At 42.1% G+C, this 27,705-nt stretch overlaps 1 protein-coding gene across 4 annotated transcripts in view; it reads right to left on the bottom strand.

The window, feature by feature from the left end:
- The window catches only part of STIM1 (stromal interaction molecule 1), a 186,930-nt gene that overhangs the window by 32,315 nt on the left and 126,910 nt on the right, over positions 1-27,705 (bottom strand). For all 4 annotated transcript variants that reach the window (XM_032426877.1, XM_032426875.1, XM_032426876.1 and 1 more), the window contains exons 3-4: positions 22,497-22,611; positions 2,317-2,428 (exon numbers count right to left, since the gene is read on the bottom strand). In XM_032426877.1, the coding sequence (XP_032282768.1) occupies positions 2,317-2,428; positions 22,497-22,611 (227 nt within the window). The remainder of the gene's footprint in view (positions 1-2,316; positions 2,429-22,496; positions 22,612-27,705) is intronic.

Below are 27,705 nucleotides of genomic sequence, written 5' to 3' on the forward strand. Positions count from 1 at the left end.
GGAGATCAAGCTTCTGGTCCCAGCTGAGTCAGCAACTCACTTGTCTGAGCATAAGCTGCTTGGTCTCTCCTCTGGGGCCCCATTTTTCCTTCTGTGTAAACTTATGTAAAATCAGATGCTTCCTACAAGCCTGAGAGTTCTCGGGGTTACTCTTTGGAGAGAACACTTCTACCAGGTGTACTGGCCTTCATCTAACTCATCAAAATAAGTGTCATCTTTTCCACAGTCTATTTGTCAAAGAAATCTAAGAACTGGAATATTATTTATTTCTGAGCAATGAGAGAAACGAGAAAGGAGCTGACATTTACTAAGCAACTACTGCGTATCTTGTACTGTTCTCACACTTTACATACCTCATTTAGTCCTCTGACTTTAAGAACACAGTTCTATCATTAGCTCCACTTCACAGATAAGAAAAGTGAGACTTAGAGTTGAGTAACTTGCCCAAAGTCACACAGCAAGTAAATGGCAAAGACAGGAAATGAACTCAAATCTTCTAGATTCTTCCCATTATACCATGTTGCCTAGTGGTGGGCTGAGAACCATTGCCATTCCATCCCACACGCCATGCACCGAGGCTCCATGCTTCCTGCTGTCACTAAGGTGCCACAGCTTGGCTTCCTCTACCCCTCTGCCTGGCCTGGCTGGGTCTGGTCTTGGATCTAATCCTAGCTACAAGAAGGCTAAGTGAGCCCATGACCTGAGAACTGACTTCTTATCCTATGTTTGAGTTTTAATCCAAGCCATAGCTATTCCTCAAGATGGAATGAGCCAGGAATCCACAAGGCAATGCTGCTATTTCCATGGGTAATGAGAAAGAGACCTAAATCCTGGAGCTTCATGGTCAGTCATCTATTTAAGGGGGTCTAATGCATTTCTTTGTCCTCAGAGCCCAGGAGAGAACCCTGCCTGGGGTAGACGATGGGTAAAGTTTTGTTAAAGAGAACTACACTGAATATTTCCAGGAAGCCTATCTATAACTATATGGGGCAAGAGGAAGATGCAGTGAAAAAAGCAGGGCACTTAGAACCAGGCAGACCTGGGTTCAAATCCCAGCTCTGTCACTTGCCAGTTTGGATAAATCATAAAATATTTGACATTCAGTTTGCTCACCCAAAAGATGGGGTAGTAATTCCTTCCTCCCAGAACTGTGAGAATCAACTGAAATAACAGGTAGGAAAGTATTCTATAAGGGGATGTACCAAAATTAAGATTATTACTCTCTCCAAAGTAGGGAGAAGCTGTGAAGAGAGGGCTGCAGGCAGCGGAGTGGGGAGCAGCCAGCTCCACTAGGCCTGGACAGCAGGGCCCGGTAGCTCTGGGGCTGGAAGCTGCCATGGGTGGGCATTCCAACCACTTCACCTTCCCCTTTCCCCTTTGTTGAAGCTCATAACCAGATGCACCTACGTAATAAGATGACAGATTGTACATAATCAGCACTTACCAGATAGTGAGCCCTTTGAGGGCAAGGGCGGGCTGTTGTCATCTTTATCCCCAGCACCCAGCACAAGTGCTTGGCACAGAGCAGGTACCCAGTAAATATGTGTCGAATGAATAAGTAAATGGATTAATGACTGAATGACACATGGCACTAGTTTGACATCCCACAAGAAGCCCACGCAGAGCTCCATCCCTTCCCCTCCCCCGCAGGCCCTGGCGCAGTGTGCCTGTGAAGGAGGCAGAGTTAGGGTACCACAGCCCTTGCAAGAGCCGCTCTGGAAAGGAGGCTGGGGCCGAGGGGAGTCAGGCCCGCCTCACACCACTTCTTTAGAGCAGATACACGGTATGTGGATAATTCAGGGGAGGCTAACAGAGCCCCGAGGCTCCTGGGCAATAAAAGAGGCAGCTGCTGGAGGGACAGCAAAAGAGGAAAGAAACACCACAGGCTTTGAAGTCCACCCAGATCTAGGTTCCAATCAGTTTTGCCTCTAACTAGCTACGTGACCTTGGAAAAGTTACTTAGCCATGTTCACCATCTATGTGCAATAATACCTACCTTACAGGATTGATGTGAGAATTAAATGAGATACTGTATACAAAGTGTGGAAGAGGAGTGCCTGCCACGTACTAGGCATCCAATAAATGACAGCTATTAGTACTATTCCCAGGCACGACAGAAATACTACATAAGAGAACGGATGCGAAGCGACTGTCATGCTTTACAGTAAGGGCACAACGGATGCGAGAAGAGGAGAGGTCTGCAGATTCTGCCCTGAAAAGGGTGGAACCTCGTGTAACTGGCCAGAGCAGGCTGAAAGTAGCCAACCCCAGCCCATCCCCCACACCCCCGGGGGAGAGAGCCAGTCTCCTCCTGACCTCGGCATGGCATGGCCACTGAGCTGCAGCTTCCGGAAGGTCTCCTCATATTGCGGCAGCTCCACGTACGTGATCAGCCACTGCACCACCTCATCCACGGTCCAGTTGTACACTGTGGGAAGAGACGAGCAGAGCCTTGACTCCAGAATGCAAGCACTACTGGAACTTATCATCACAGTCACATCGGCCTTCTCACTGACTGCATGCTTATGTGTTTACCATCTCCCCCTCCCACAAAATCTTAACTATGAAAGGAGTACATACCGTACTTTTTGTTTGACCCATAGGGGATGGACTTGCTCTTCCACTATACCAGCATTTGGGATGAAATCATCCTGAACTAGAATAATGACAGTAACACTAATAAATGCCATCTTTTCCGTGGCGCCTACTATATGGCAGGTACTGTTCTAGGAGCCTCGTATATATTAACTCATTAATCTTCACAACCACCATGTGAAAGATAGGTCCCATTTTATCCCTGTTTTACAGATTTGAAGAAACTGAGGTACAGAAACATTATATATAACTTTCCCAAAGCTGCCCAGCTAGGAACTGGTAAAGCAAATGTCTGGACTCAAGCAGTGTGCCTCCATACCCTTGCGCTAAGCCATCGTGTACTCTTGTGCTCTCGCTCTCTCTCTGTCTACTTGATAGATTGATGGCTGGCTGGCTGGATGACATACAAGGATATGTGTATCAGGTGACACCCACTAATACTGGCATGCTGAACTTAAAAAACGTGGGAGCAACTGAGTTTCAGCAAAAAGATACCATTTTTATTGGATTTGAAGTTTGCTTTTAAGGATGAATCTGGTTTTGTTTATATTTGTATACAAATTTTATATAGCAACTTAAACCTCATTTTATGTTTGTACACATTTAAATAATAATTATAATAAAAACAATTTAAGTCAGCATTGTAGGTCCAAGATAAGTTATTTCCCTTAAAAGGAATTTGTACATCCTCAAGTTTGAAGACTACTGCTGTGAGCAGGAAGAAGCCAAAAAAGTTCTGAAGCAGAGTGAAATGGTGAGATTTCTCACCCTCTTCTCTTAAGGTCCATGTCTTTCCCCAAAACTGCCTTTCATCAGAATGCTGTCCAATTTCCCTCTAAAAGTCAGACAGCACTGAAGACATGGACTATGTCCTATGCATTGTTGCCCACCCCACTATCTCTAAAACGGAGATTCCCTGGGGCGCCTGGGTGGCTCAGTCGGTTAAGCAGCCGACTCTTGATTTCAGCTCGGGTCCTAATCTCAGGGTGGTGAGATCGAGCCCTGGGTCAGGCTCTGCACTCAGCGGGGAGTCTGCCTGAATATTCTCTCTCTTCCTCTTTCCTCTGCCTCTCTCCCTCGCACTCTCTTTCTCTCTCTCTAAAACAAATAAATAAATCTTTAACAAAGTAAAATAAAATAAAATAAAATAGAGCTTCTTATACAGTAGCATCAATAAGAATTTACTCAAAGAATAACGACCCCCACATGAGGAGTTCCAGAGACGTTCTGATTGTGGGCCCCCAAACAGAAACAACAATCTCCTTAAACAAATACACAGTGCAACACCTCAGATGCTGGGCTACTTCTGTCACTCTCACGGAAGCTGGAGAAGCTGGAAGCCTGGACCTGCCCCTTCGTTCTCCTATACCCCCTACAGTGGAGCCCAGCCCGTGGCGGCGCAGAGCAGACACTCAAGCATCCTGCAGGAAACAAGGTTGAAGGCAAAAATGCTCCAATCTCTTAACGTCCTCAAGAAGCTTCTAGACCTCAGGAGGGAAGTTCTGAGCCCGAGAGACTCTGGAGGTACCTGAAACTATCCGCAGAGGCACAGGAGGTGAGAAGGGAAAGGGGCCTGGGGAGGAGGTGAGGCAGGTCTAGTGCCCTCAGACTGCATCCCAGAAGACAAGATCCCAGAGGCTAGGCAAAGGGCGCTTAGTCATTGCTTGGTTAAATTTCAAATTCCCAGACTAGAAAGCATTGAAAAGAAGAGAGAAATTAATGTCCAAGAGCTACGTTCAAATCCTGGGGTTTGGGAAAGGAGGGACGACAGAGCAGGGTTAAAAAAGTAGGATGTATTAGCCTTTTATTCCTGAGAAGGAATGTATCCGCCTCTGTACACATCTGTCGACATGACAAATGTGCGCGTTCACTACGGTCTGGAATGCCGGGTAGTGAAGGTGTAGCCGAGTGACACACAGATCTGAGGCAGACGGACAAGTACCAGCCTGTGAAGTGCGGAGAACAACACGCTCCCGCCACCACTGCCAAGGGCGCTCGGCCGCGTCTTGCACAAAGGGGCCTTTCTGCTTGGCATGGGAAGTGGGAAGAAGGCCACTTTTTTGTTGCTAGAAAGGCCTGCGGCTAGCTGAGCTACAAGGGCCCCTTGTCTACCGGGGGGATGCCTTGACATAAGCGGGAGCATGGACGCCTGGCGTGCGGGAACTCCTCCCGAGCTGCACCTTCGGCCGCGGCGGAGACAGGCAGAGGCACTCCGACCAGAGTTTCTCAGTCTGCACCACTGACATTCTGGGTAGGACAGTTCTCTGTTGTGGGGGCCGTCCTCTGCAGTGGAGGGTGGTAACAGCAGTCCCTGGCATCTAGCCACTAAATGTAGCATGCTGCCACTCGTGACCTTCAAAAATGTCTCCAGGTATGCCCAATGTTCCCTGGGGGACAGGATGCCCCCACCCCCGGCTGAGAACCACGGCTCTAAACACTACATTGAGTGAGACAGAGGGTCTGTAGCTGGGGGCCACCGCCCTCCAGTGAGGATGGACTCTCAACACAGTCAGCCCCTCCATGGCTAAGCTACTGGGGAAAGGATAATGGCTTCAGCATGTCAGGATAAATCTCAAGGTAGTTGTTCTGTGTGTGTGCATGCGATCATTCTGTTACCTAAGCAGACACCCTATCTAAGTAGGCTTGGCAGCATGGTGTGGCCATCCAGAGTCACTGCAGTCTGAGCGAAGTAAGCCAGGATGGGCTGCATCCTTGTCAGAGAGCAACCCTGTGTCCCACTCACTCAGTAGTCAAGGCGAGATATCAGGGCCTCTTGCCCCTAAGGTTCAAGTACCTAAAAGCTAAAAGTCTTGTTCTGCTTTCTCATTCCAAAAGAGAAAATGGGAAGAATCTCCAGGCCAAAGTGAGGAAGACGGTAAGAGCAAGTACAGAGAGCTGTTGCCGTCAGTAGAAAGCCACGGAATTTGGCAAGGAGGGCTTAGTACAGATACGGTCTCCAAATGACTCACGTGTCCAAATCCCAGGAGGACATGCAAACAAGAGACAGTCTTCTAAAGTCATCAGCCTCTCATCACCCTGAGCCTGTCCATAAGGCCCCTGGAGAGATCAAAAACTACATCTCTGGGCAAAACGACAGACAATACTACGTGGAGTCAGAGAAGGCCAACCGCTGGAGTTTTCCATACCAAAGAGTCCTTCCTAAGAGAAATCTATAAGGTGGCTAACTTTGTAGTCTCCAACCCTTTTCATGACATACTCCAACTGTATTTTGACCATACACTGCCAATATATGACTGTTTATAAATCAGATTCACATGCTGACATTAGGTATACTGTAAAACATACACAAAAATTGAAGAATGAGATAAATGCAATAAAAGTACAAGCTATAGTCTTGTCTTATAGCACCCCAGCTGATTGTGCTGTGCAGTTGGATACCACTGGGCAAACAGTCAAACTCATCCAACACAGATTCAGTTCAGTCAACCTGAACTTCACAGCTCCGCCCTGGATGCTGTCTCTGCTGTAGCTCTTACCTCGGCAGACCTTATACAGAATCGGTATCTTGCGCTATTTTCTTATGCATCCTTGGACATTGCTCTCAGATTTCTAGGTCTTTGCTATTTCCAGAAAAGCTCTTTTCCCTCTTCGCGGCCGGCTAACCACCAACTAATTCTTAAAACCCACCTCTAACTCTACACTTGTGGAAATGCTTTGGAGCCCATTTCAAAATCCTCTCTTCTAAAACCTTCAAAATAAAATAAGTACTAGCTCTCCCTTATGTTATATTGGGAGCTGTATGTTATATTGTTATTACTTAGTCACGTATCTCTCTTCTCCATTGTGCTTGAAACAATGTGGTGGTAGGGAACATGTCACATTCCCCAATGTCTAACACAGAGCTAGATCATTTGAACTACTCTGTAAAGTTTACTGGACAAAAGAATCAATATAAATGAATGAATGGACAAATGAAGGCACTCTGTAGGTCCTGGATCACAGGTAGCACATCCCATCAGGATTTCCATTATGCTTTCCCACCAACAGCATCACTTTCCCCCACAGACTTCTCATGGAAGTAAAGCACTTACCTTAATGCATATCAGCAGAGAACTCCAGAAATTGATATGGAGGCCAGGATAGATCTTGACTATCTGAGAAGCTAACTGAACATCAATTTCTGGATTTTTTTTTTTTTAGGGGCGCCTGGGTGGCTCAGTTGGTTAAGCGACTGCCTTCGGCTCAGGTCATGATCCTGGAGTCCCTGGATCGAGTCCCGCATCGGGCTCCCTGCTCGGCAGGGAGCCTGCTTCTCCCTCTGACCCTCCCCCCTCTCATGTGCTCTCTCTCTCATTCTCTCTGTCTCAAATAAATAAATAAAATCTTTAAAAAAAAAAAAAAAAAAGAATAGGAAGGGGCCTTTTCCATTTGAGAAAGATTTTTATATAAAATGAGTAAACTCAGGGTGCCTGGGTGGCTCAGTTGGTTAAGCTCAGGTCATGATTCCAGGGTCCTGGGATTCAGCCCCGTGTTACAGGGCTCCCTGCTCAGCAGAGAGTCTGCTGCTTCTTTTTTTTTTAAGATTTTATTTATTTATTTGACAGAGAGAGACACAGCAAGAGAGGGAACACAAGCAGGGGGAGTAGGAGAGGGAGAAGCAGGCTTCCTGCGGAGCAGAAAGCCCGATGTGGGGCTCGATCCCAGGACCCTGGGATCATGACCTGAGCCGAAGGCAGACAATTAACGACTGAAGCACCCAGGCACCCCAGAGAGTCTGCCTCTCCCTCTGACCGTCCACCCCTGCTGTGTGCTCTCTCACTCTGCTCTCTCTCTCCCAAATAAATAAATTCTAAAAAACAAATGAGTAAACTCTCCCACTTTATTCTGAAATAACCACAAAAAAAAAAATGAAGTAATCGAGGACTGCCAAATACCTGGCCATTTTAGAATGCTAGATTTATATATATATATATGAAAGAGGGAAGAAACGTGAACAAAGAGAGAACTATAAAATGTGAGGCCTGTTCAGAGAACACTAACTCCAGTTTGTCTGGAGTTGAAGGGTAACATATAGAGACAAGAAGAGTGAGGCATTACTGAGGCCAAATGATGAAAGTCCTTGAAGGCAGGTAGTCTCAAAGTCCAAAATCATTTATTCACTGAAAAAAACAAAAACAGACATCAAGCACTGACTGCTTGCCAGGCACTGCTTCAGGAGCTAGGGAGACAACAGTACACACAACAGAGCCCCGGATCCCTGGTGGGGAGAGACAAACTAAAACACCATAAACAAATAATTCTATGTCGGGTGGTGATCAGTACAATGAAGAAAAACAAAGCAGGGTAAGAGAATAAAGAGTAGCGCGTTCTCAGATTGGATCGGGGAAGGCCTCTCTGATGAGGTGACATTGGAACAGACAGTGAAATGAAGGCGTGAGCCATGTGAATACTTGGGGGAAAGGCACTCCAGAAAGATGCAACAGTAAGCATTACTCCCTAGCACGTGAGCTATAGCAATACCTCTGGGAATATGCCAGAACAGGTCCTCGGCCTTGGCCAATCCTTTCTCTTGCCAGAGAAAGAATAAGCAGTAAGAAATGGGCTCCTGAATCAGGATCTCTTTCCCCTAATGGACTGGTGGTGCCTCCGGATGAAGCCCTCATTTAGTTTTGTGGTTTCAAACCCACATCCCAAAAGAACTACGTCTGGCAGGACTGTTGACAGTCCTTTCTTTGCCTCTCCTTCACACAGCTGTTAGTCAGTTGATTGCTCAGTCAGCTTTTGCTCAGCCCTTTGGTCAGCCAGTCAGCACAGTGGTTAAGAATGTGGGCTTTTGTTTGGATTCGGGATCTACCGCTTACTAGATGTAGGACCACAGACAAGTTACTTAACCTTTCTGGGTCTCATTTTTGTCACCTATAAAATGGTGAGAATCAGAGTTCTCACATCACAAGAGCAAAGTGAAGATATGGGAAGGTCCTAGCATAAATAAATGCCAAGGAAATATTGATTATTATTACCATCACCATTCATTTATTCATTCACCAAGCTCTCCCTGGCTTCCTACTCTGGTAGGTTCTGGGCAAGTTACTACATACAGAGACCAATATGCATAACTTCCGGGGCACCTGGGTGGCTCAGTCCTTAAGCGTCTGCATTCGGCTCAGGTCATGATCCCATGGTCCTGGGATCGAGCCCCGCACCAGGCTCCCTGCTCAGTGGGAGGCCTTCTTCTCCCTCTCCCACTCCCCCTGCTTGTGTTCCCTCTCTTACTGTCTCTCTGTCAAATAAATAAATAAAATCTTTAAAAAAAAAACCATGCATAACTTTCATCACAAGGGCTCTCTTCTAGAGAAGGAGACATGTAAGAAAACACATGAGGGTGCCTGGGTGGTTCAGTCGGTTAAGCGGCTGCCTTTGGCTCAGGTCATGATCCCAGGGTCCTGGGATGGAGTCCCACATCGGGCTCCTTGCTCAGCGGGGAACCTGCTTCTCCCTCTCCCTCTGTCTAACACTCCCCCTGCGTGTGGTCTCTCTCTCTCTCTCAAATACATACATACATACATACATACATACATAAAACCTTTAAAAAAATAAAAACATCTTATCTTTAAAAAAAAAGAAAAGAAAACACATGAGGATAAGATAGTACTTCATATGGGGTGATGTGGGGGGACCAAGAAAGGAATGGCTGACTGCTAGAGTGAGACAGAAAAGGCATCACAAAGCCTAGCTTCTTATCTGGCTACTCTGGATAGAGAGCACTCCAAAAGACCTACAGAATCTTACCAAAGTGGCCCTCTCCTAAAAGCGGTTTGGGCCTAGGCCTATGGTTTGTCTCTCTGAGTGGTTTCCTTCTGGCTTTCACTAGCAGCTTGCCATCTGCACCTTGAGGGAGGCAGGGGTCTTAGTTTTCTCATATGCTGTCAACCTCAAGCCCTGAATCATCATTACAAAAAGAATCCAGCCCTTGGGCCAAGGCCTCAGGTGACAGGCCCACAAGGCCACCCTGCACAAACCAGGTCTGCATGGGCACAGAACAGTAAGAGAACCTATTTTGGAATGTTGAATGAGCCAAACCACTTGTTTAAGATCACACATGGTAGAGCCAAGGGCAAACTTCTGTCTTCCGCATCCCTACACTGGGCCAGGCCCTGTGCTAAGTGTTAAGATATAAAATCACATAAGATAATGCCCTGAAGCAGTCTGGTGTGAAAACAGGCAAGGGGACAGATGGTTGCAATTAGTGTGCTAAATGCTATGATGCGATAAGGGTAAGGAGCTGTGGGAACACAGTAGGCACCTAACATAGCCTATGGTTTCCAGGGAAGATTTCCTAAAGAAGGGTATACTTAAGTTGAGTCTTAATTGTCAAATAGGATTCAATCAGATCAACAAGGGGGAAGGACAGAGGGGACAGTATATATGAAAGCATCAAGGAATGAAAGGAAACGACATATCCTAGTAACTTCAGATAAATCAGTGTAGCTATAGAAGAGATGGGATGGAAAGTGGTAGAAAATAAGGGGCACCAGCACCTCAATGTTCATAGCAGCAATGCCCACAATAGCCAAACTATGGAAAGAGCCCAGATGCCCATCGACAGATGAATGGATAATGAAGATGTGGGATATATATATACAACTAAATATTACTAAGCCATCGAAAAGAATGAAATCTTGCCATTTGCAACAACATGGATGGAACTAGAAGGTATTACGCTAAGTGAAATAAGTCACTCGAAAGACAAATACCATATGATTTCACTTGTATGTGGAATTTAAGAAACAAAACAGATGAACATAAGGGAAGGGAAGGAAAAATAAAGTAAGATAAAAACAGAGAGGCAAACCATAAGAGACTCTTAACTACAGGAAACAAACTGAGGGTTGCTGGAGGGGAGGTGGACGGGGGGATGGGATAACTGGGTGATGGGCATTAAGGAAGGCACTTGAAGTAATGAGCACTGGGTGTTACATGCAACTGATGAATCACTAAATTCTACCCCTGAAACTAATAATACACTATATTTTAACTAAATTAAATTTAAATTAAAATTTTCAAAAAAAAAAAAGAAAAATAAGTAGATCACAGAAATTAGCATGCGCCTGATATGCTAATCTAGCACAATGCCTGGTATATAGAAGGTACTCAGTTATTTGTTTTCTTTTTTAATGCAGGCATGTTTGCACAAATTGTAGGAGAGAAACAGTACCTTTTGGGGCCAATACTACAAAGATGAATAGGCATGATGGAGAAACAGCATTAAAATATGAAGAAACTCTCAGGATATAAAAGATCACTAGATTTTTACTTACATATACATTTTGAGCTTTTTTCCCCTAACTGAGATAATTTAGTTGAGATTACAAATGGACATTTAATTTTAATGCATCTAGCATCTCATAGATAAACACTAAAAAATCAATGGCATTTGCTATAATAACATCAACAACTACTGAGCTTTCAAGTACCTTATTGTGTTGAGTACCAAATGAGACGGCAGTTGTAACCTAAGCTTACTGCTAATTCTACAGAAACTCAAGTGTTACCTAACCAATAGAAGAGCCAATATTTATCTCTTCAAAATAACATATGATTATCATATATGATTACATGGGAATTTACTTGTACCATCTTTAGCAATACCTTTATTTATCCAGGTTCCAATTAAGAATATTTCTTCCACCTAAGAATTTGGTGTCCTAGCATGTTTGTTTCATTATTTAAAAAAATTTTTTTTTTTTTTTAATGAGAAGCCACTGAAAAATGCAAGCAGAGACATGGTCAGATATTTACTTTTGAAAGATCTCTCTGGAACCAATCAAAGGACAAACTACAGTAGAGGTAGACTGAGCCAAGAAGAATAGTATGAAAGCATCCAAGCAAAAGATGATTAAGGGGAGGTTTCTGCTTCAGGCTAAGATGAAGTAACTAGAATGGAATTCATCCTCCCTCCTGAAACAACCCAAAAAAAAAAAAAAAAACAGGAAAAAAAAGACAAAATATATGAAACAATGGTTTTCAAGACATTGGACATCAGCCTACAATGGACAGTGATCTTTGAGAGATAGTAAACAAATGAGGCAGGTGATACAATTGCCCTAGCTTCTGGCTTTGAAAGAATTTCCAGGCCACAGTACAGAGTGGAACTAAAGTTGAGAGGGAAGAAATGGAAGTACACTACTGTGGTTCTTACACTATATGTGATAAGGTATAATAGTATCTCTTCAGAAACCTCATGTACTATTGGTGGGAATATAAACTGGTGCAGTCACTGTGGAATACAGTATGGAGGTTCCTTAAAAAATTAAAAATAAAATTACCATATGATCCAGTAATTCTACTACTAGCTATTTACCCAAAGAAAATGAAAACACTAATTTGAAAAAATATATGCACCCCTGTTTACTGCAGCATGTTTTACAATAGCCAAGATATGAAAGCAATCTTAAGTATCCAGCAGTAGATGAATGGATAAAGGAAATGTGGTTACCATATGCAACAACACAGATGGACCTGGAGGGTATTATGTGAAGTAAAGTAAGTCAGACAGAGAAAAATAAATACCATATGATTTAACTTATATATGGAATCAAAAGAACAATACAAATGAACAAACAAACAAAGCAGAAACAGACCCATAAAACAGAGAACAAACTTGTGGTTGCCAGAGGAGAAGGGGCTAGGGGAAAGGGCAAAATGAATGAAAGGGAGTGGGATATACAAGCTTCCAAACAGAATGAATAAGTCACAGCAATGAAAGGTAGAGTAAAGGGAATACAATCAGTGGTATTGCAATTGCAATAGCATTATATAGTGACAGTAGCTACAGCTGTGGTGAGCACAGCATACATATAGAGTTGTTGAATCACTATGCTGTACGCCTGAAACTAATGTAATATTGTGTGTCAACTATATTTCAATAAAAACTAAAATAATAATATCCCTAGAAAGTAGACTGTGATAAGTTAAAGATGCATATTTTATCTTCTAGAGCAATCACTAAAATAACGAAAGAGTTAAACCAATAAAAAAAAGATAAAATGGAATCATAAAAACTACTCATTAATCCAAAAGAAGGCAGAAAAAGAGGAAAAGGGAATTAAAAAAAACAGCAGGAGAAAACAGAAAACAAATAGCAAGATAGTAGCCTCAAATCTAATCAGATTAATAACCACATTAAATGTAAATGGTCTAAATACCCCAACTAAAAGGCAGAGATTATCAGATTGCAAAAAAAAAAAATACAAGACCCAATCATAAACTGTTTATAAGAAATGCATTTAAATATAAAAACACAAGGGGATGCCTGGGTGGCTCAGTCAGTTAAGCATGTGACTCTTGATTTCAACTCAGGTCATGATCTCAGGGTCGTGAGATGGAGCCCCATGTTGGGCTCCTCACTGGGTGTGAAGCCTGCTTAAGATTCTCTCTCCCTCGGGGCAATTGGGTGGCTCAGTCAGTTAAGCGTCTGCCATCAGCTCAGGTCATGATTCCAGGGTCCTGGGATTGAGCCCCGCAACAGGCTCCTTGCTTGGTGGGGAGCCTGCTTCTCCCTCTGCCTGCTGTTCCCGCTGCTTGTGCTTGCTCTCTGTCTCTCTGTCTCTCTGTCTTTTGCTCTCTCTGTGTTAAATAAATAAAATCTTTAAAAAAAAAAAAAAAGATTCTCTCTCCCTCTCCTTCTGCCACCCCCCAAAACACACACACGTAGATTAAAAGTAAATAGATGGAAAAAGATACACAAAACCAATAATACTTGAAAGAAAGTTTTATTAATATAAAAGGAGATTTCAGAGCAAAGACTATCACCAGGGAAAAAGAAAGTCATTTCATAATAATGAGATCAATTAATCAAGAAGACAAAATAATCTTAAATCTTGGGGCACTTGGCTGGCTCAGCTGATAAAGAATGAGGCTTTTGATCTCAGGGTCATGAGTTCGAGTCCTACATTGGGTGTGGAGATTACTTAAATAAATAAACTTAAAAAAAAAATCCTAAATCTTTATGCACCTAGTAAGAAACCTTCAAAATACATGAAGAGGGGCGCCTGGGTGGCTCAGTCGTTAAGCGTCTGCCTTCGGCTCAGGTCATGATCTCAGGGTCCTGGGATCGAGCCCCACATCAAGCCCCGCATCGGGCTCCCTGCTCGGCCGGAAGCCTGCTTCTCCCTCTCCCACTCCCCCTGCTTGTGTTCCCTCTCTTGCTGTGTCTCTGTCAAATAAATAAAATCTTTAAAAAAAAATACATGAAGAAAAACTCATAGAATTAATAGGCAAGGAGAAATAGGCAAATCCACAATTATAGTTGGAAATTTAAATACTCCCCCTCAATAACTGATAAGAGCAATAGGCAGAAAATCAGCAAAGATACAGCAGACTTGAACAATACCATCAACCAACATGGCCTGATTGACGTTTATAGAACACTCCACCCAACAATAGTCAAGTGCACATACCAAGATATATGATGTTCAGGGACATAAAAAAAAAAAAAAGGTTTTAAAAATTTTTAAAGGATTAAAAAATATTGAAAGGACTCCTACTCCTGAAACCAATATTACACTGTATGTTAAGTAACTAGAATTTTAAAATGTTTTAAAGGATTCAAGACATACAATTACGTTCTCAGACCACAATGGAATTAAACTGGAAATTGATAACAGAAAAATCTCTGGAAAATCCCCCAACATTTGAAAACTACATACCATGCTTCTAAAAAACTCAGGAATCAAAGACATCAAAAAGGAAAGAGAAAGTATTTTGAACTGAATGAAAATCAAAAGAAAACATATCATCTAACATAGTGAAGAACTATTACTAGATGGATGTCAGATATAAGACAGATTTCAGAGGTATGCATTTCCAGGGCCAAAAGAATTCCTCAAATTGGAATACATTATTAAGGAATACACTGTATTGGAGTTATTGGAGACTGTATCAGACCAAAAAAGAAAAAAGAAAAAGTGATAATAAGGATTCATCACCAGTTGTGTTTTCATTTTAGGTATTTTTACTCTGTCTATGCCACCAATAAACCAGTTAGAAAAAAGCAAACAACCAAAACATACCAGAATTTGCAAAATACCTAAAGCAGTACTTACGGGAAATTTATAGCATTAAATGTCTATATTAGAAAAAAGGAAAGGCCTCAAATCAATGATCTTAGTTTCCACCTTAACAAACTAGAAAAGAAGAACAAATTAAACCCAAAGTAAGCAGAAGAAAGAAAATAATAAAGATCAATGTAAAAACCAATGAAATAGCCAACAATAGAGAAAATCCTTGTGACCAAACACTGGTCCTTTGAGTATATCAATGTATTAAAAAGAATAATAAGAAAAGGTTATGGGGCGCCTGGGTGGCTCAGTTGGTTAAGCGACTGCCTTCAGCTCAGGTCATGATCCAGGAATCCTGGGATCGAGTCCCACATCGGGCTCCCTGCTCAGCAGGGGGTCTGCTTCTCCCTCTGACCCTCTTCCCTCTCGTGCTCTCTGTCTCTCATTCTCTCTCTCTCAAATAAATAAATAAAATCTTTAAAAAAAAAAAAGAAAAGGTTATGAATAAATGTACGCCAGTAAATTGATGACTTAATGAAATAGACAAATTGAAGACACAAAATACAAAAGCTCACTCAAGAAGAAATAGATAACCTAATAGTCCTATACCTATTCAAGAAATTGACACTGTTATTAAAAACCTTGTCACAAAGAAAACTCCAGGATCATGTGGCTTTATTGGTGAGCTCTAGCAAATATTTACAGAAAAATAATACCAACTCTATATGAAGTCTTCTGAAAAATTGAAGAATACTTCCCAATTAATTCAATGAGGCCAGCATAATCCTGATACCAAAAACAAAGGTATTATAAGAAAACTATAAGCCAATATCCCTCATTAACAAAGATATAAAAATTTGAAATGAAATTTTAGCAAATAGAATCCAACCATACAGTAAAAGGATAATGACCAAGTGGGGTTTATCCCAAGAATGCAGGGTTGGATTAACATTTAAAAATTAATCAATGTGGGGCGCCTGGATGGCTCAGTCAGTTAAGCATCTGACTCTTGATTTTGGTTCAGGTCATGATCTTGGGGTTGTGAGATCAAGCCCCAAGTTGGGCTCCATGATCAAGGTGGAGTCTCCTTGGGATTCTCTCTCTCCCTCTCTCTCTGCCCTCCCCCTGTTCATGTGCTCTCTCTCTCTCTCTCTCAAATAAATAAATAAAATCTTTTTTAAAAATAATCAATGTAGGGCGCCTGGGTGGCTCAGTCGTTAAGCGTCTGCCTTCAGCTCGGGTCATGGTCCCAGGGCCTGGGATCGAGCCCCACATCGGGCTCCTGCTTGGCGGGAAGCCTGCTTCTCCCTCTCCCACTCCCCCTGCTTGTGTTCCCTCTCTCACTGTGTCTCTCTCTGTCAAATAAATAAATAAAATATTTTAAAAAATAAAAATAATCAATGTAATTCACCATCTTAGCAAATAAAAATAGAAAAAACAGGCAATCATCTCAACAGACACAGAAAACTCATTTGATAAAATCCAACATCCATTCCTGATAAAAGCTCTCAGCAAATCAGTAATAGAAAGTCACTTCCTCAATTTAACAAAAGACTTTTGCAAAAAAATCCCCACAGCTAATGTTATATTTAATGGTGAAAGACTGAATGTTTTCCTCCTGAGATCAGAAACAAGACACAGATGCCTACTGTTACCACTTCCCTTCAAGACTGTACTGGAGATATTAATCAGGGCAATCAGACAAGAAGAAGGATTTTTTTTTAAAGACCTTATTTATTGGGGCACCTGGGTGGCTCAGTTGGTTGGGCATCTGCCTTCAGCTCAGGTCATGATCCCAGAGTCCTGGGATCGAGCGAGCCCCACGTCAGGCTCCCTGCTCAGCAGAGAGCCTGCTTCTCCCTTTCCCTCTGCTGCTCCCCCTGCTTGTACTCCCCCCTTCAAAAGAATAAATAAAATCTTAAAAAAAAAAAGACCTTGTTTATTTAAGTAATCTCTACACCCAACATGGAGCCCAAACCCACAACCCTGAGATCAAGAGTTGCACACTCTACCAACTGAACCAGCCAGATACCACCACAAGAAAAAGTCTTTAAAGACATCCAGATTGGAAAATAAAATAATAAAGCTTTCTTTATTAGAAGACTTGATTATCTCAGTTGAAACTCTGATGGTATCTCACTAATAAGTGAGTTTATTGCAAGGTTGCAGAATACAAGGATCAATATATAAAAATCAAATTTTTACGTATCTTACCACAATTTAAAATATACTATTTACAATAACCCAAAATCTATGAAATAGAGATAAATCTGACAAAATATATGAAAGACCTGTACACTGAAAACTATAAAATACTACCGAGAGAAAGTATGTCTCCTAAATAAATAGAAAGATGTACCTTGTTCATGGATCAGAGAACTCAATATTGGGAAGATGTCAGTTCTGTCAAACTGAGCTACAGATTCAGTGTAATGCCAACCAAAATCCTATCAGGCTTTTTTGTAGAAATTGACAAGTTGGTTCACAAACAAACAGCCAAAACAAGTTGGAAAAAGGGAAACCAAGTTGGAAGGCGAACGCTATCTGACTAAAAGGTTATTATAAGACTATTGTAATCAAAATAGCACGGTATTAACAATAAGGACAAATAGATCAGTGGATCAGAATGTAAAGTCCAGAAATAAACCCATACTTATATGGATAATTTATTTATTTATTTTTATTATGTTATGTTAGTCACCATACAGTACACCATTAGTTTTTGATGTAGTGTTCCACAATTCACTGTTTGTGTATAACACCCAGTGCTCCATGCAATACGTGCCCTCCTTAATAACTGATTTTTAGCAGTGGAGAAAGGACAGAATTTTCAACAAATGGTTCTAGAACAATTGAGACATCCATGAGCACAAAAAAGATCTCGGATCCATACTTAACACTAACATACACGAATACAGAACAGATCAGAGGCCTAAACATAAAACCTACAACTATAAAACTTCTAGAGGGGAACATGGGAGAAAATCCTTGTGTAATCTTGGGTTAGGCAAATATTTCTTACATATGACACCAAAGAATGATCCACAAAAGCACAAATTGAAAAACTGGCCTTCAGAAAAATTAAAACTTACCATTCTTCAAAAGAATGATAAGCCACAGACTGGAAGAAAATCTTTGCAAAACATGTATCTCATAAAGGATATCCATTTGTATACATGTGTCAAAACTCAAAAAAATTATACTTTCAATATTTACATCTGATTGTATTATCAAGTACAAATGAATAAATCTTTCAAAAAGATGAAGTTGAGCTAAGGCAGTATCATAGGAGATGCACATAAAATATAGGAGAGAGGTAGAATCCTTAGGACTTGGTAACGGAAATAGGTGAGACATGCTCAGGTTCCTTTATTAAATGTGGATTCAAGTAAGACCTTTTACCTTCAAGTAGCTATTTAATATAAACCAAAAATGACTGCAGTGTTAAATCACCGCATTGATGCTAGTTGGGTTTTGTTGCTGTTTTTGTTGGAAAAAAAGGATCTAAAAGAATCCAAGACAAAGATAAAGAAAAAGTCAATGATATCTTTCCCCCCTAAAATGTAGCAACAATGGCTGAGGTATTTAACTCAATGGCTTAAAGATTCACTTAGCAAAGTAATTTTTATGTAACTAAAACAAGAGGATAAACACCTCTCACTGGGTTTATGTAAAAGCAAAAAGGGGATGCCTGCTCTTTTATACTGATCTGACTTCTGAAATGGTTTAGACAGAAGTCCAATGCCACCTGCCCCTGCTGGGTTATGTCAACGGACAAAGGCCAGTTCTGCAGGGTTTCTCTCTAAAAGCCTCCCGGTTTGCCAATATTTCTCCAACTGCCTCCTATGAAAAATCCCATCCTACAAAGAATAGCACAGACAGAACTGGAGATCTGTTGAGTTTATTTCATTATTTCCAAATTATTATTTGGAATTATTTCCAAATTATTTCCAGTAGAAAATAAATATTTTCTCAAGGCAAAGTTCAAAGTTACACTAGAATACTGGGTTCTTTTGCTTTTAGCTGGAATCATATTATTTAGTTAGAATCAAAGTTGATAGTTTAAGATGGTTTTGATCCATACAAATGGGGAAAGAAATTATTACTTTGTTTGGCTGATAGCATCTTTTGAAATCACATGTCCAGGAAAGGGGAGAAAAAATAGTAATGATGCACTTTGTTTAGAAGAATAGAAACCGTGTTTTAGAGGAGAATCCTCTTAGGTCAGTGCCTCCCACCATCCTCTAAGGGCACTGTTACTGTTTCCACTGGCTCAAATATGCAAACAATAATTCTGTTTCTCAAAGATTCTACAAAATCTACCTGGCCTACCTTCCTTTAAAGAACTGCCAGCCCCCCTTCCTCTTAGAGGGATTGGAAATTGCCGCAGCCCCCCACCAAGCCGCATACATATTCTCTCACTACCTCTACCCTACATAATAAGTCTGTGATCCAAACTATGCCAATCTGATTCTCCCTCCACCATATCTGACCGTTGAGCAAAGATACTTAGTTAGATAAAAAATGAATGAAGCAGAGACATCTAAGAGTAGCTAATTAGAAAAGGCCAATCCCCTAGTCCCTGCTGCTGGGATCCCTGGAGTTTCCCTTGTTCTTGATCCTTCCTCAGCCCAGTTTGTTCGACTCTTTCTTACTTAATTTTGTATAACAAAGAATTCGGTGGTCTTTGTCTTCAGGTCAATTTCCCTGGTGATAGGAATATCTCTGTTATTCATGGTGGAGCCCTTGGATCACACTTGAGTTTGAGCTAATGACTCTGGATGGGGGCTAGTGACCAGGAAGACCAACCAGGTGACTAGGGGATTGGGCCTTTGGGCCAGGAGATATTAGCCCAACCTTCAGAAAGGAAAAGGGGGTGCAGAATGAGTGCCATCATGGAGCCAGTGATTCAATCAATCATGTCTATGAAATAGGACCTCAATAAAAACTCTGGACACTGAGGCTCCGATGAGCTTTCTGGTCAGCAAACGTATTCGTGATTAATGTGCTGGGAGGGTGATAGGTCCTGATTCCATGAAGGGAAGAGACAGAAGTTCCAAATTCAGGACCCTCCTAGACCTCGCCCTATTGGTCTCTTCTTTTGTCTGGCCCTAACTTTTATCCATTATAGTAAAATGGTAATCATAAGTACAGCACTTTCCTGAGTTCTGTGAGTCATTTAGCAAATTGTCAAACCTGAGGGGATAGTGGGAACCCATGATTTGTAGCCAGTCAGTCAGAGCACAGGTGGCTGGAAACACCCAAAGTTTATGGCTGGTCAGTGTCTGAAGTGACAGCAGTCCTCTTGGGGACTATGCCCTTAACCTGTGAAGTCTGCACTAACTGGGCAGTCAGTGACAGAATCGCATTGCATTATTTCATGAAACACTCTCTCCGCCTCATATTCCTCATCTGTAAATGGAGACAATCATGGTATTTCGACTTCAAAGGGTTTTTGTGCAAAACAAACGAGTTAATATCCATAAATTACTCAGAACAGTGGCTAGCATATATCAAATACTATGTAAATATTAAAGTCAGTTTTTTAGTTCTTGTTGTTTTTATTACTGAAGTCTAGAACTGGCTAATGTAGCAATTATCAGGCTTTTCTGTTAAAATCTAAGTAACACTGAGAAAACACTGGCTCCCACCATCAGTCAGAAAATGTTAACCACACTAATCATGTAGATGGTACTGACACTAGCCAGCTTATGTTCTGCACACAAATGAACACTGCTGATATCTATCTCATCTAGCAAAACTCAGGCCAGCCAGCTTGTGCCAGCGCCAGAGGATCACATGCGTTTTGTAGCTCTGGGAATCATCACTCCAGAGATTAGGGGCCTTGTTGTAAATAACGAAGCAAATTGTCAGGAGGAATAGTACACATGAAGATCCTTACTTTTAGCTTGTCGAATCACCAGGCATGACACATGGTGAGCAAATCCTAAAATGATACATACATGTCACCTCTCGGCTTAGCTATGAGCTACCTCCCAGTGCACTGGAATGTTTCTCTGCTCATCAGTAATGGGAACCAACCCCTCAAAACTCACTCCATTGTCTTTCATCTTCCTGTCATTTAGAACATACTTGGAAGTGTTCCAAATAGTTGCTGAGTCCAGGAATAAAGTTCTTACCAGAAAATTGTCTTGGATGCTTTTTAGTATTATGATTTCATCCCTCTGTTTCTGCCCTCTCTTGGTCACTTTCCCTTCCCAGCTACTTCTGTGCGAGCTTTCAGAGAAGGCCAGGAATGCTCTCCCTGCCATTGTTCATTCCAAATTCCCACTTATGAAACCCAGTCTTCAAACCCAGGCGCCATGTCCTCATGTTGTTACAGAAAAAAGGAGAAAACTAAAATTAAACAGTACTAATAGAAGATTTTTCCTGGCAGTGCTGGTATAATTCCAAAGATCATTTCACTGCTTGATCTCGCATCAGCAGACAGCCAGAGCTGCTCAGGAGCTATTAAACAAAGCCCCCACAAGGAACTCGGCTCCTAACGATTTCCAGAAAGTGGTCTGTAGAGCTCACTTACGCTTCTTCTAAACTGATAAAAACACAGAGTGAACAGGAAGTATCAGGACTAGAATCCAGGTCTTCTTGCTTCGAATCTCACGTTCCCCACGTATATTATACATGATCCCTTCCAGATCTAAAATTCTATAATCCTAGGCAAGATCAAAACAAAAATAGACACTGCCTCATTTCCTACCAAAACTGGTTTTCTCTACCACCAGACCAGTGCTTTCAACCGAGATGGCATGGAAAAGCATTGGCCCAGCGAGAGGAAGGTCCAGGTCTAAATCCTGGCTCTACTATTTACTAAGTGTGTGAAAACGAAAAAATTGCTTTATAAATCTGGGTCTAAGGCTCCTCATCTGCAAAAGCAGGGGCCCTGGTGGTCACTGAAGTTTAACCCTTCTTAGCATCAAGACCTACCCTATGAGACCCTGCAAATAGACTGCTTCCAATCTTGTTAGTATCAAAGGACACTCCAGCCACATATAGAGATGGAGAGGAGGCTAAAGTGCTGTTTTTCCCTTCCCTGTCAAGCTTCACAAGGTTAGATATGCTCTTTCACTCAGAGCTCTGAAGCAAATGCTCCAGGGGAAAAAAAAAAAATGGTAGTCATGGTTTAACAGTTTTATGTATAAGAAATAACTAAAGTTTTTATTTAATAAGTTCAACATGAGGCCACAGAATGACATCCTGCTGAAGACTCCAGTATCTAATCAGGCTGCATTCACAGATGCACACAGGGTCCAGAACTAAGAAGTTGACAGTCCTGCTCAACTCTGAGCTGGTCAAACCACACCTAGGGGTCTGCATCCGACTCTAGGAGCTATGATCTAAGACATTAACAAAAGTGTTCACAGGCAGGAAACCAAGATGAGGAGGAGGCTGAGAAAACATGTTTCCTTCAAAGAACCTGTCTATTTAACCTGGAAAAGAGAAGGCTCAGGGGAGACTCCATCTTACTTCCAGCCAATCTTTGAATCACCTAGGTCTCAGCAGAGCTGAGACCAAGTGGGGAGCTATGGAAGGAAGGGGCTGCCTCAAAAGGCCAACAAGCTCCCTATCTCTGGAGAAGCAGCAGAAAGTGGGGTAGGTGGTGGAGATGGGGAGGGACATGATGGAATTCAATTAGAATTCCAATGAGGAGCAGCTCCAACTCTATTTGGAGCATCTTCCCCCCACTCCCAGCGGTGACTAGATTCAGTCTTATTCAGTGACTATATGTAGAACCATTTTAATAATTTGCTCTTTACAAAGCATTTTATACTCATGTACTTTTAAGGCCAAGTTGCTGCCCATCTTCATCTGTCTTCTCTAAACCTTCCAGCAACTCAGATTGACAACCAAGCTGCCTATTACCTTCTGAAGACTTCCATGCCTTCCACAGGTCCTCCACACTGATGAGCTTATCCTCACCATGGAAGGTGCTGTGTTTCACTGTTGGGTCATGGTAATTGAGGTCTTCCCTCAGGAACTGCAAGGGAAAAGCACACAAGTCACAAGAGATACCTAGGAGCCAGCCCACCAAGATCTCCATGCAGGCCATCCAGCTTTCCACAGCACACTCCATCCACCCAACGTACACGTGTATCACACCACTTATCTGTCTTTCCAAGTGCATATGTCCTAGTTGCCAACTACACTGCCTCTTCTTTTTTGTTGTATGTTTCACTTGAAAAAAATGAATAAGTCCTCCCTCATATTTTTCTAATTATGGATAGATACTAAATAATAGTTAACCAGAATTCAATCAGCTAGAAGAAGGAAGAAGGATGGGGAAGAAGAATTAACAATTTGTGATCACTTGTTTATACACTAAGCAATATTCTAAGAACCTCTACAATATTTTTTCATCTAATCCTCTACAACCAATGAATTATCACACCTATTTTACAAACGAGAACAGTAATACTCTAAGATAATGCAACTTGCCCCAAATCACATTAAATTGAGAGATTAAATTACTTTTTATGATGGTTTTAAAATGTGTCCACAATTCTATGACAATCCTCCCACAAAAGGTGAATTCCCCTCCCCCTGAATATAGGCTGACATGAGTGACTCATCTTCTAACAAACAGAATGTGGCAGCAATAATGTCAAATGACTCCAAGGCTAGGTGAGAAAAGGCAATACAGAGTCCACCTGGCTCTCTCCCTTTTGGGACACATGCCTTGAGAGTCCTGAACAACATATATGAAGCCTGGCTACCCAAAAGCCACCATTCTGGAGATCATATGGAAAGACTATATAGAAATATAGAGAGATGTCTGAGCAGCCGCAGCTGTTTGTCTCCCCAGCCCAGGAGTCAGACATGTGAGTGACTGAGGCTTCAGGTGATTCCAGTCCCCGGCTTCTGAGCACTGCATCTGATCTCAAGTGGACACAGATGAGCTGTCCCTGCTGAACCATGCCCTGGCTGCAGGTAAATGACAAAAGAAATGCTGTTGCTGTTTTAAGCCATTGAGTTTTGGGGAAGTTTGTTATACAGCATTAGATAACTCTAACATTTCCTCAAGGTTACAGCTGATAAGTGATGGATTTGTATTCCAACCCAAGATATCTGACTTTATTGTCCAAATTTTTCCCCGGCACTGTAGATGCTGTCCTTTAATTATTGGTATTTCTTTTCATAATATACTCTTACAAGAAAAAAGAAAAGCAAAAGAAATCAAAGCTTTTAGAAATTTTTTTAGATTTTATTTATTTCTTTGAGATAGAGAAAGAGGAAGAGAGCGCACGCGTGCACAAGTAGGGGGAGCGACAGGCAGAGGGAGGGGGAGAAGCAGGCTCCCCACTGAGCAGAAAGCCTGATGTGGATGGGGCGCCTGGGTGGCTCAGTCAGTTAAGCGTCTGCCTTCGGCTCAGGTCATGATCCCAGGGTCCTGGGATCGAGCCCCGCGTCGGGCTCCCTGCTCCATTGCAGGGAGCCTGCTTCTCCCTCTCCCCCTGCTTATGCTCTCTCTCTCTCTCTCTCTGTCAAATAAATAAATAAAATCTTTAAAAAAAAGAAAAAGGAAGAAAGAAAGCCTGATGAGGGGCTCGATCCCAGGACCCTGGGATCATGACCTGAGCCAAAGGCAGACGCTTAACCAACTGAGCCAACCAGGCATCCTGAGAGAATTTTTTTTTTTTATATTTTATTTTTATTTATTTATTTATTTATTTTTTAAGATTTTATTTATTTATATGACAGAGAGACACAGCGAGAGAGGGAACACAAGCAGGGCAAGTGGGAGAGGGAGAAGCAGGCTTCCCGCTGAGCAGGAAGCCCGATGCGGGGCTGGATCCCAGGACCCTGGGATCATGACCTGAGCCCAAGGCAGACGCTTAACGACTGAGCCACCCAGGTGCCCCGAGAGAGAATTTATTTTTAATAAGGATTACACAGGTGATGTGGTAAAGAGCCCAGAGCAAAGAGATTTTGTCGATTCTTAGAAAAACGAAACTGATAAAAGTATTTTTTGATTTTTTTAAGTCAGCCTTTTAGGCCATCTGACCTTCAATTCATTTTATGCTGTAAGTTGTGAATTTTAACACTTTTCCCCAAGTTGTCACCCTGTTATCCCAACCCCATTCATTAAATTATCTTTTATTCATTTTGAAAAATGCTATTTAGTAATAAATTAAGTCCTTATGTACACTCGAGTACATTTCTAGGCTCCGCATTCTTTTGCACTAAATGATATTTCTATTTTTGTACTAGCAGTTGACTATTTTATTATGCCTTTTATTTTATTTTATACTTCAATAATAATTTCTAATGCCTGGACCCCCTCTTCCCATGGCTCTTATATTTCAGAATATTTCTTGTCAGTCTCAGCTGTTGATTTTTCAAAATTAATTTTAGGACAATTTTGTTAATTTATTGAGAGTCTGATTGCTCTCCCTGGACACCCAAGTGATGAGATCACTAGACCTTAGACAGCAGACACAGGGACATCTCAGGGAAGACAGAGTCACAGGCAGTCTGACATAGCCAGTCTGGGGACAGAAATTCATTCATTCATTTAGTCAACAGATGTAAAATTTCTAAGTACCGGGCATAGTTCCAGGCACTAGAAATGCAGTAAGTAATAAACAAAACAGATACAAATCTTTACCGTCATTGAGCTAACATCCTCTTAGGGTGAGAGAGACAATAATTCCTATAAAGCAAGAAAGAGGAATAGGAAATGCCAAGAGTAGTGGTATTCATGGTCTGTCATTTTAGACAAGTCAAGGAAGGTCTCATTAAGAAGGTAACTTTCAAGCATATATCTGAAGGAGATGTTAGAAAGGCAAGCAGAAGAACTGGGAGAAGAGTATCTGAAGCATAGGGAATGGCGAATGCAAAGGCCCTGAGGCAAGAACATGCTCAGTATGTTCAAGGAATAGCAAGGGGGCCAGTGTGGCTGAAGAGAAATGAGAGGCGGTGACTAGTGGGACATGAACTAGGGAAGAACCAGGGGTCCAGATCATAAGCCCTTGTAGACCATTATAAGGACTTGGACTTCGACTCTGAGAGGGAAGCTGTTGGAGGAATTTGACAGAGATGCAACATGATCACATTTATATATATATATTAAGATTTATTTATTTATTCCAGAGAGAGAGAGAGTGCGTGCGCATGAGTTGGGGGGGGGCAGAGGGTGAGGGAGAGAATCTCAAGCAGACTCCCTGCTGAGCATGGAGCCCAACTCGGGGCTCAATCCCACAACCATGATATCACCATCTGAGCCAAAACCAAGAGTCCAATGCTTAACCAACTGCACCACCCATGTGCCCCTACATTTATATTTTTTTAAAGACTGTTCTAATGGGTATTAACGAGGGCACGTGTGGTAATGAATACTGGGTGTTATACACAACTAATGACTCGTTGAACACTACATCAAAAACTAATGATGTACTATATGTTTGGCTAATTGAATAAAAAAATAAAAATTAAATTAAAAAAATAAAAGACTGTTCTAAATGCTGTGTGGGAGAGCAGACTATAGGAGGGCAAGGGCGGGTGCAGGGGAACAAGTCACGTGGCTACTACAATAATCTAGCTTGAAATGAGGTAGTAGTGTGGACGTAACGAAAAGTTGTCAGGAGTTGCAAATATTTTAAAGAGATCAAATCTGTAACCCTCAGATGACAGATATAGGTATGCCCTGTGTTGGCCCTCTTGGGCTCTAACCCAGACCCTCTTAACGTAAGACTACAGAAACACACATCATATGCAAGCCTTAGGAGCAGAAATGCCAAAATCTCCAAGAGAGGGGATTTTCTGCCATTCCCAGCTAGCTTTAGGAAACCATCTGACGACACATACCAGCTGCTTATCGGGAACCAATAAGAAATAGACTGCTTTTTATAGCCAAGTCTGATCACTGAGGTATACGGAGGACAGAGAAGCTCATGGGAAGAAAGTACAAGGAGGACCTGCATGGGGCTCACATCCAGGGTCCATCGGTGCCCCACAAACCATGCAAAGAAGGAGTGGGATCAGAAAACAAGGCCAGCAAGAAGATGGTGCCAAATGAGGAATGTGGGCTGACAGAAGCTCTACCTGAAGGAAGGGCCTGAAGCTGAAGGGAACCTCTTTAGAGAACAAAGACATGGGATGCACCAATCAGACCTTAAGAGGAGGAAAGGCAGTATACTATAAATAGAAAGAGTGCACAACCTATAGAAACAGACCCCTTCCTTCCTGTGTGACTTTTGGGCAAGTGATTTGGCCTCTCTGACCCAGTTTCCCCATCAGAACGAGAACTAGGCGTCCCTCTCATCTAAGCGTGCTAAGGAGTAAATGAGACGTGCTTGCAGAAGTCAAAAGCTGCCTTTGCCCTTATCTTTTAAGGGCCCACAGAGCATTTTCTAAACGGAACCCATATTTAAAAATCAGATTTCATACCAAGAAAGTCCAGCTTTTCAGGCTATCTTTATTTTTTTTTATTTTTTTTTAAGATTTTATTTTTAAGTAATCTCTACACCCAACATGAACTCACAACCCCGAGATAAAGAGTCCCATGCTCCACCGAATGAGCCAGCCAGGCACCCCCACGCTATCTTTAAAAAAAAAAAAAAATCTAAAGATCTAGACACTGAACTCCTAGATCTTAAGGGCTTAAGGGCTGCAATTCAATTGCAAGGGAAATGGTGGCTCAGGGACTTGTCAAGAGCTGGTGTCGGCATGGCAAGCTCATTATTTTTACATAGGTTGTCCATTACAAATTAACTTCAAAATGCAACATTTTCTGAAGATGCTTTTATTCACATTTTACTTAAAGCTAAGAAAAAAAAAGTCAATTGTCCATATCAAAGGACATGATGTACATGTTGTCATCTGGAGCCGCTTGGTGGGTGGGGGGGTTGGTGCTGGCGGAGGTCAGGAGGCCTCCACCCCCACCCCCAGGGCACCACTCCTGGCTTTGCAGAAGGACCGGCAACAATGTGCCAGAGCTGAGCATCAGCTGCCCCCTTCTGAAGAGGCATGTGCTCTCTGGTCTGGGAGCAGAGAGCTTGTGATTCCCGATGCACACAGAAGCACTCTGTTACGTTGTAAAGCACAACTCAAATGTTAGTCGTCATTATTATCG

The sequence above is a fragment of the Phoca vitulina genome, unplaced genomic scaffold (assembly GCF_004348235.1).
Source record: "Phoca vitulina isolate PV1807 unplaced genomic scaffold, GSC_HSeal_1.0 scaffold36, whole genome shotgun sequence".
NCBI classification, from domain to species: Eukaryota; Metazoa; Chordata; class Mammalia; order Carnivora; family Phocidae; genus Phoca; species Phoca vitulina.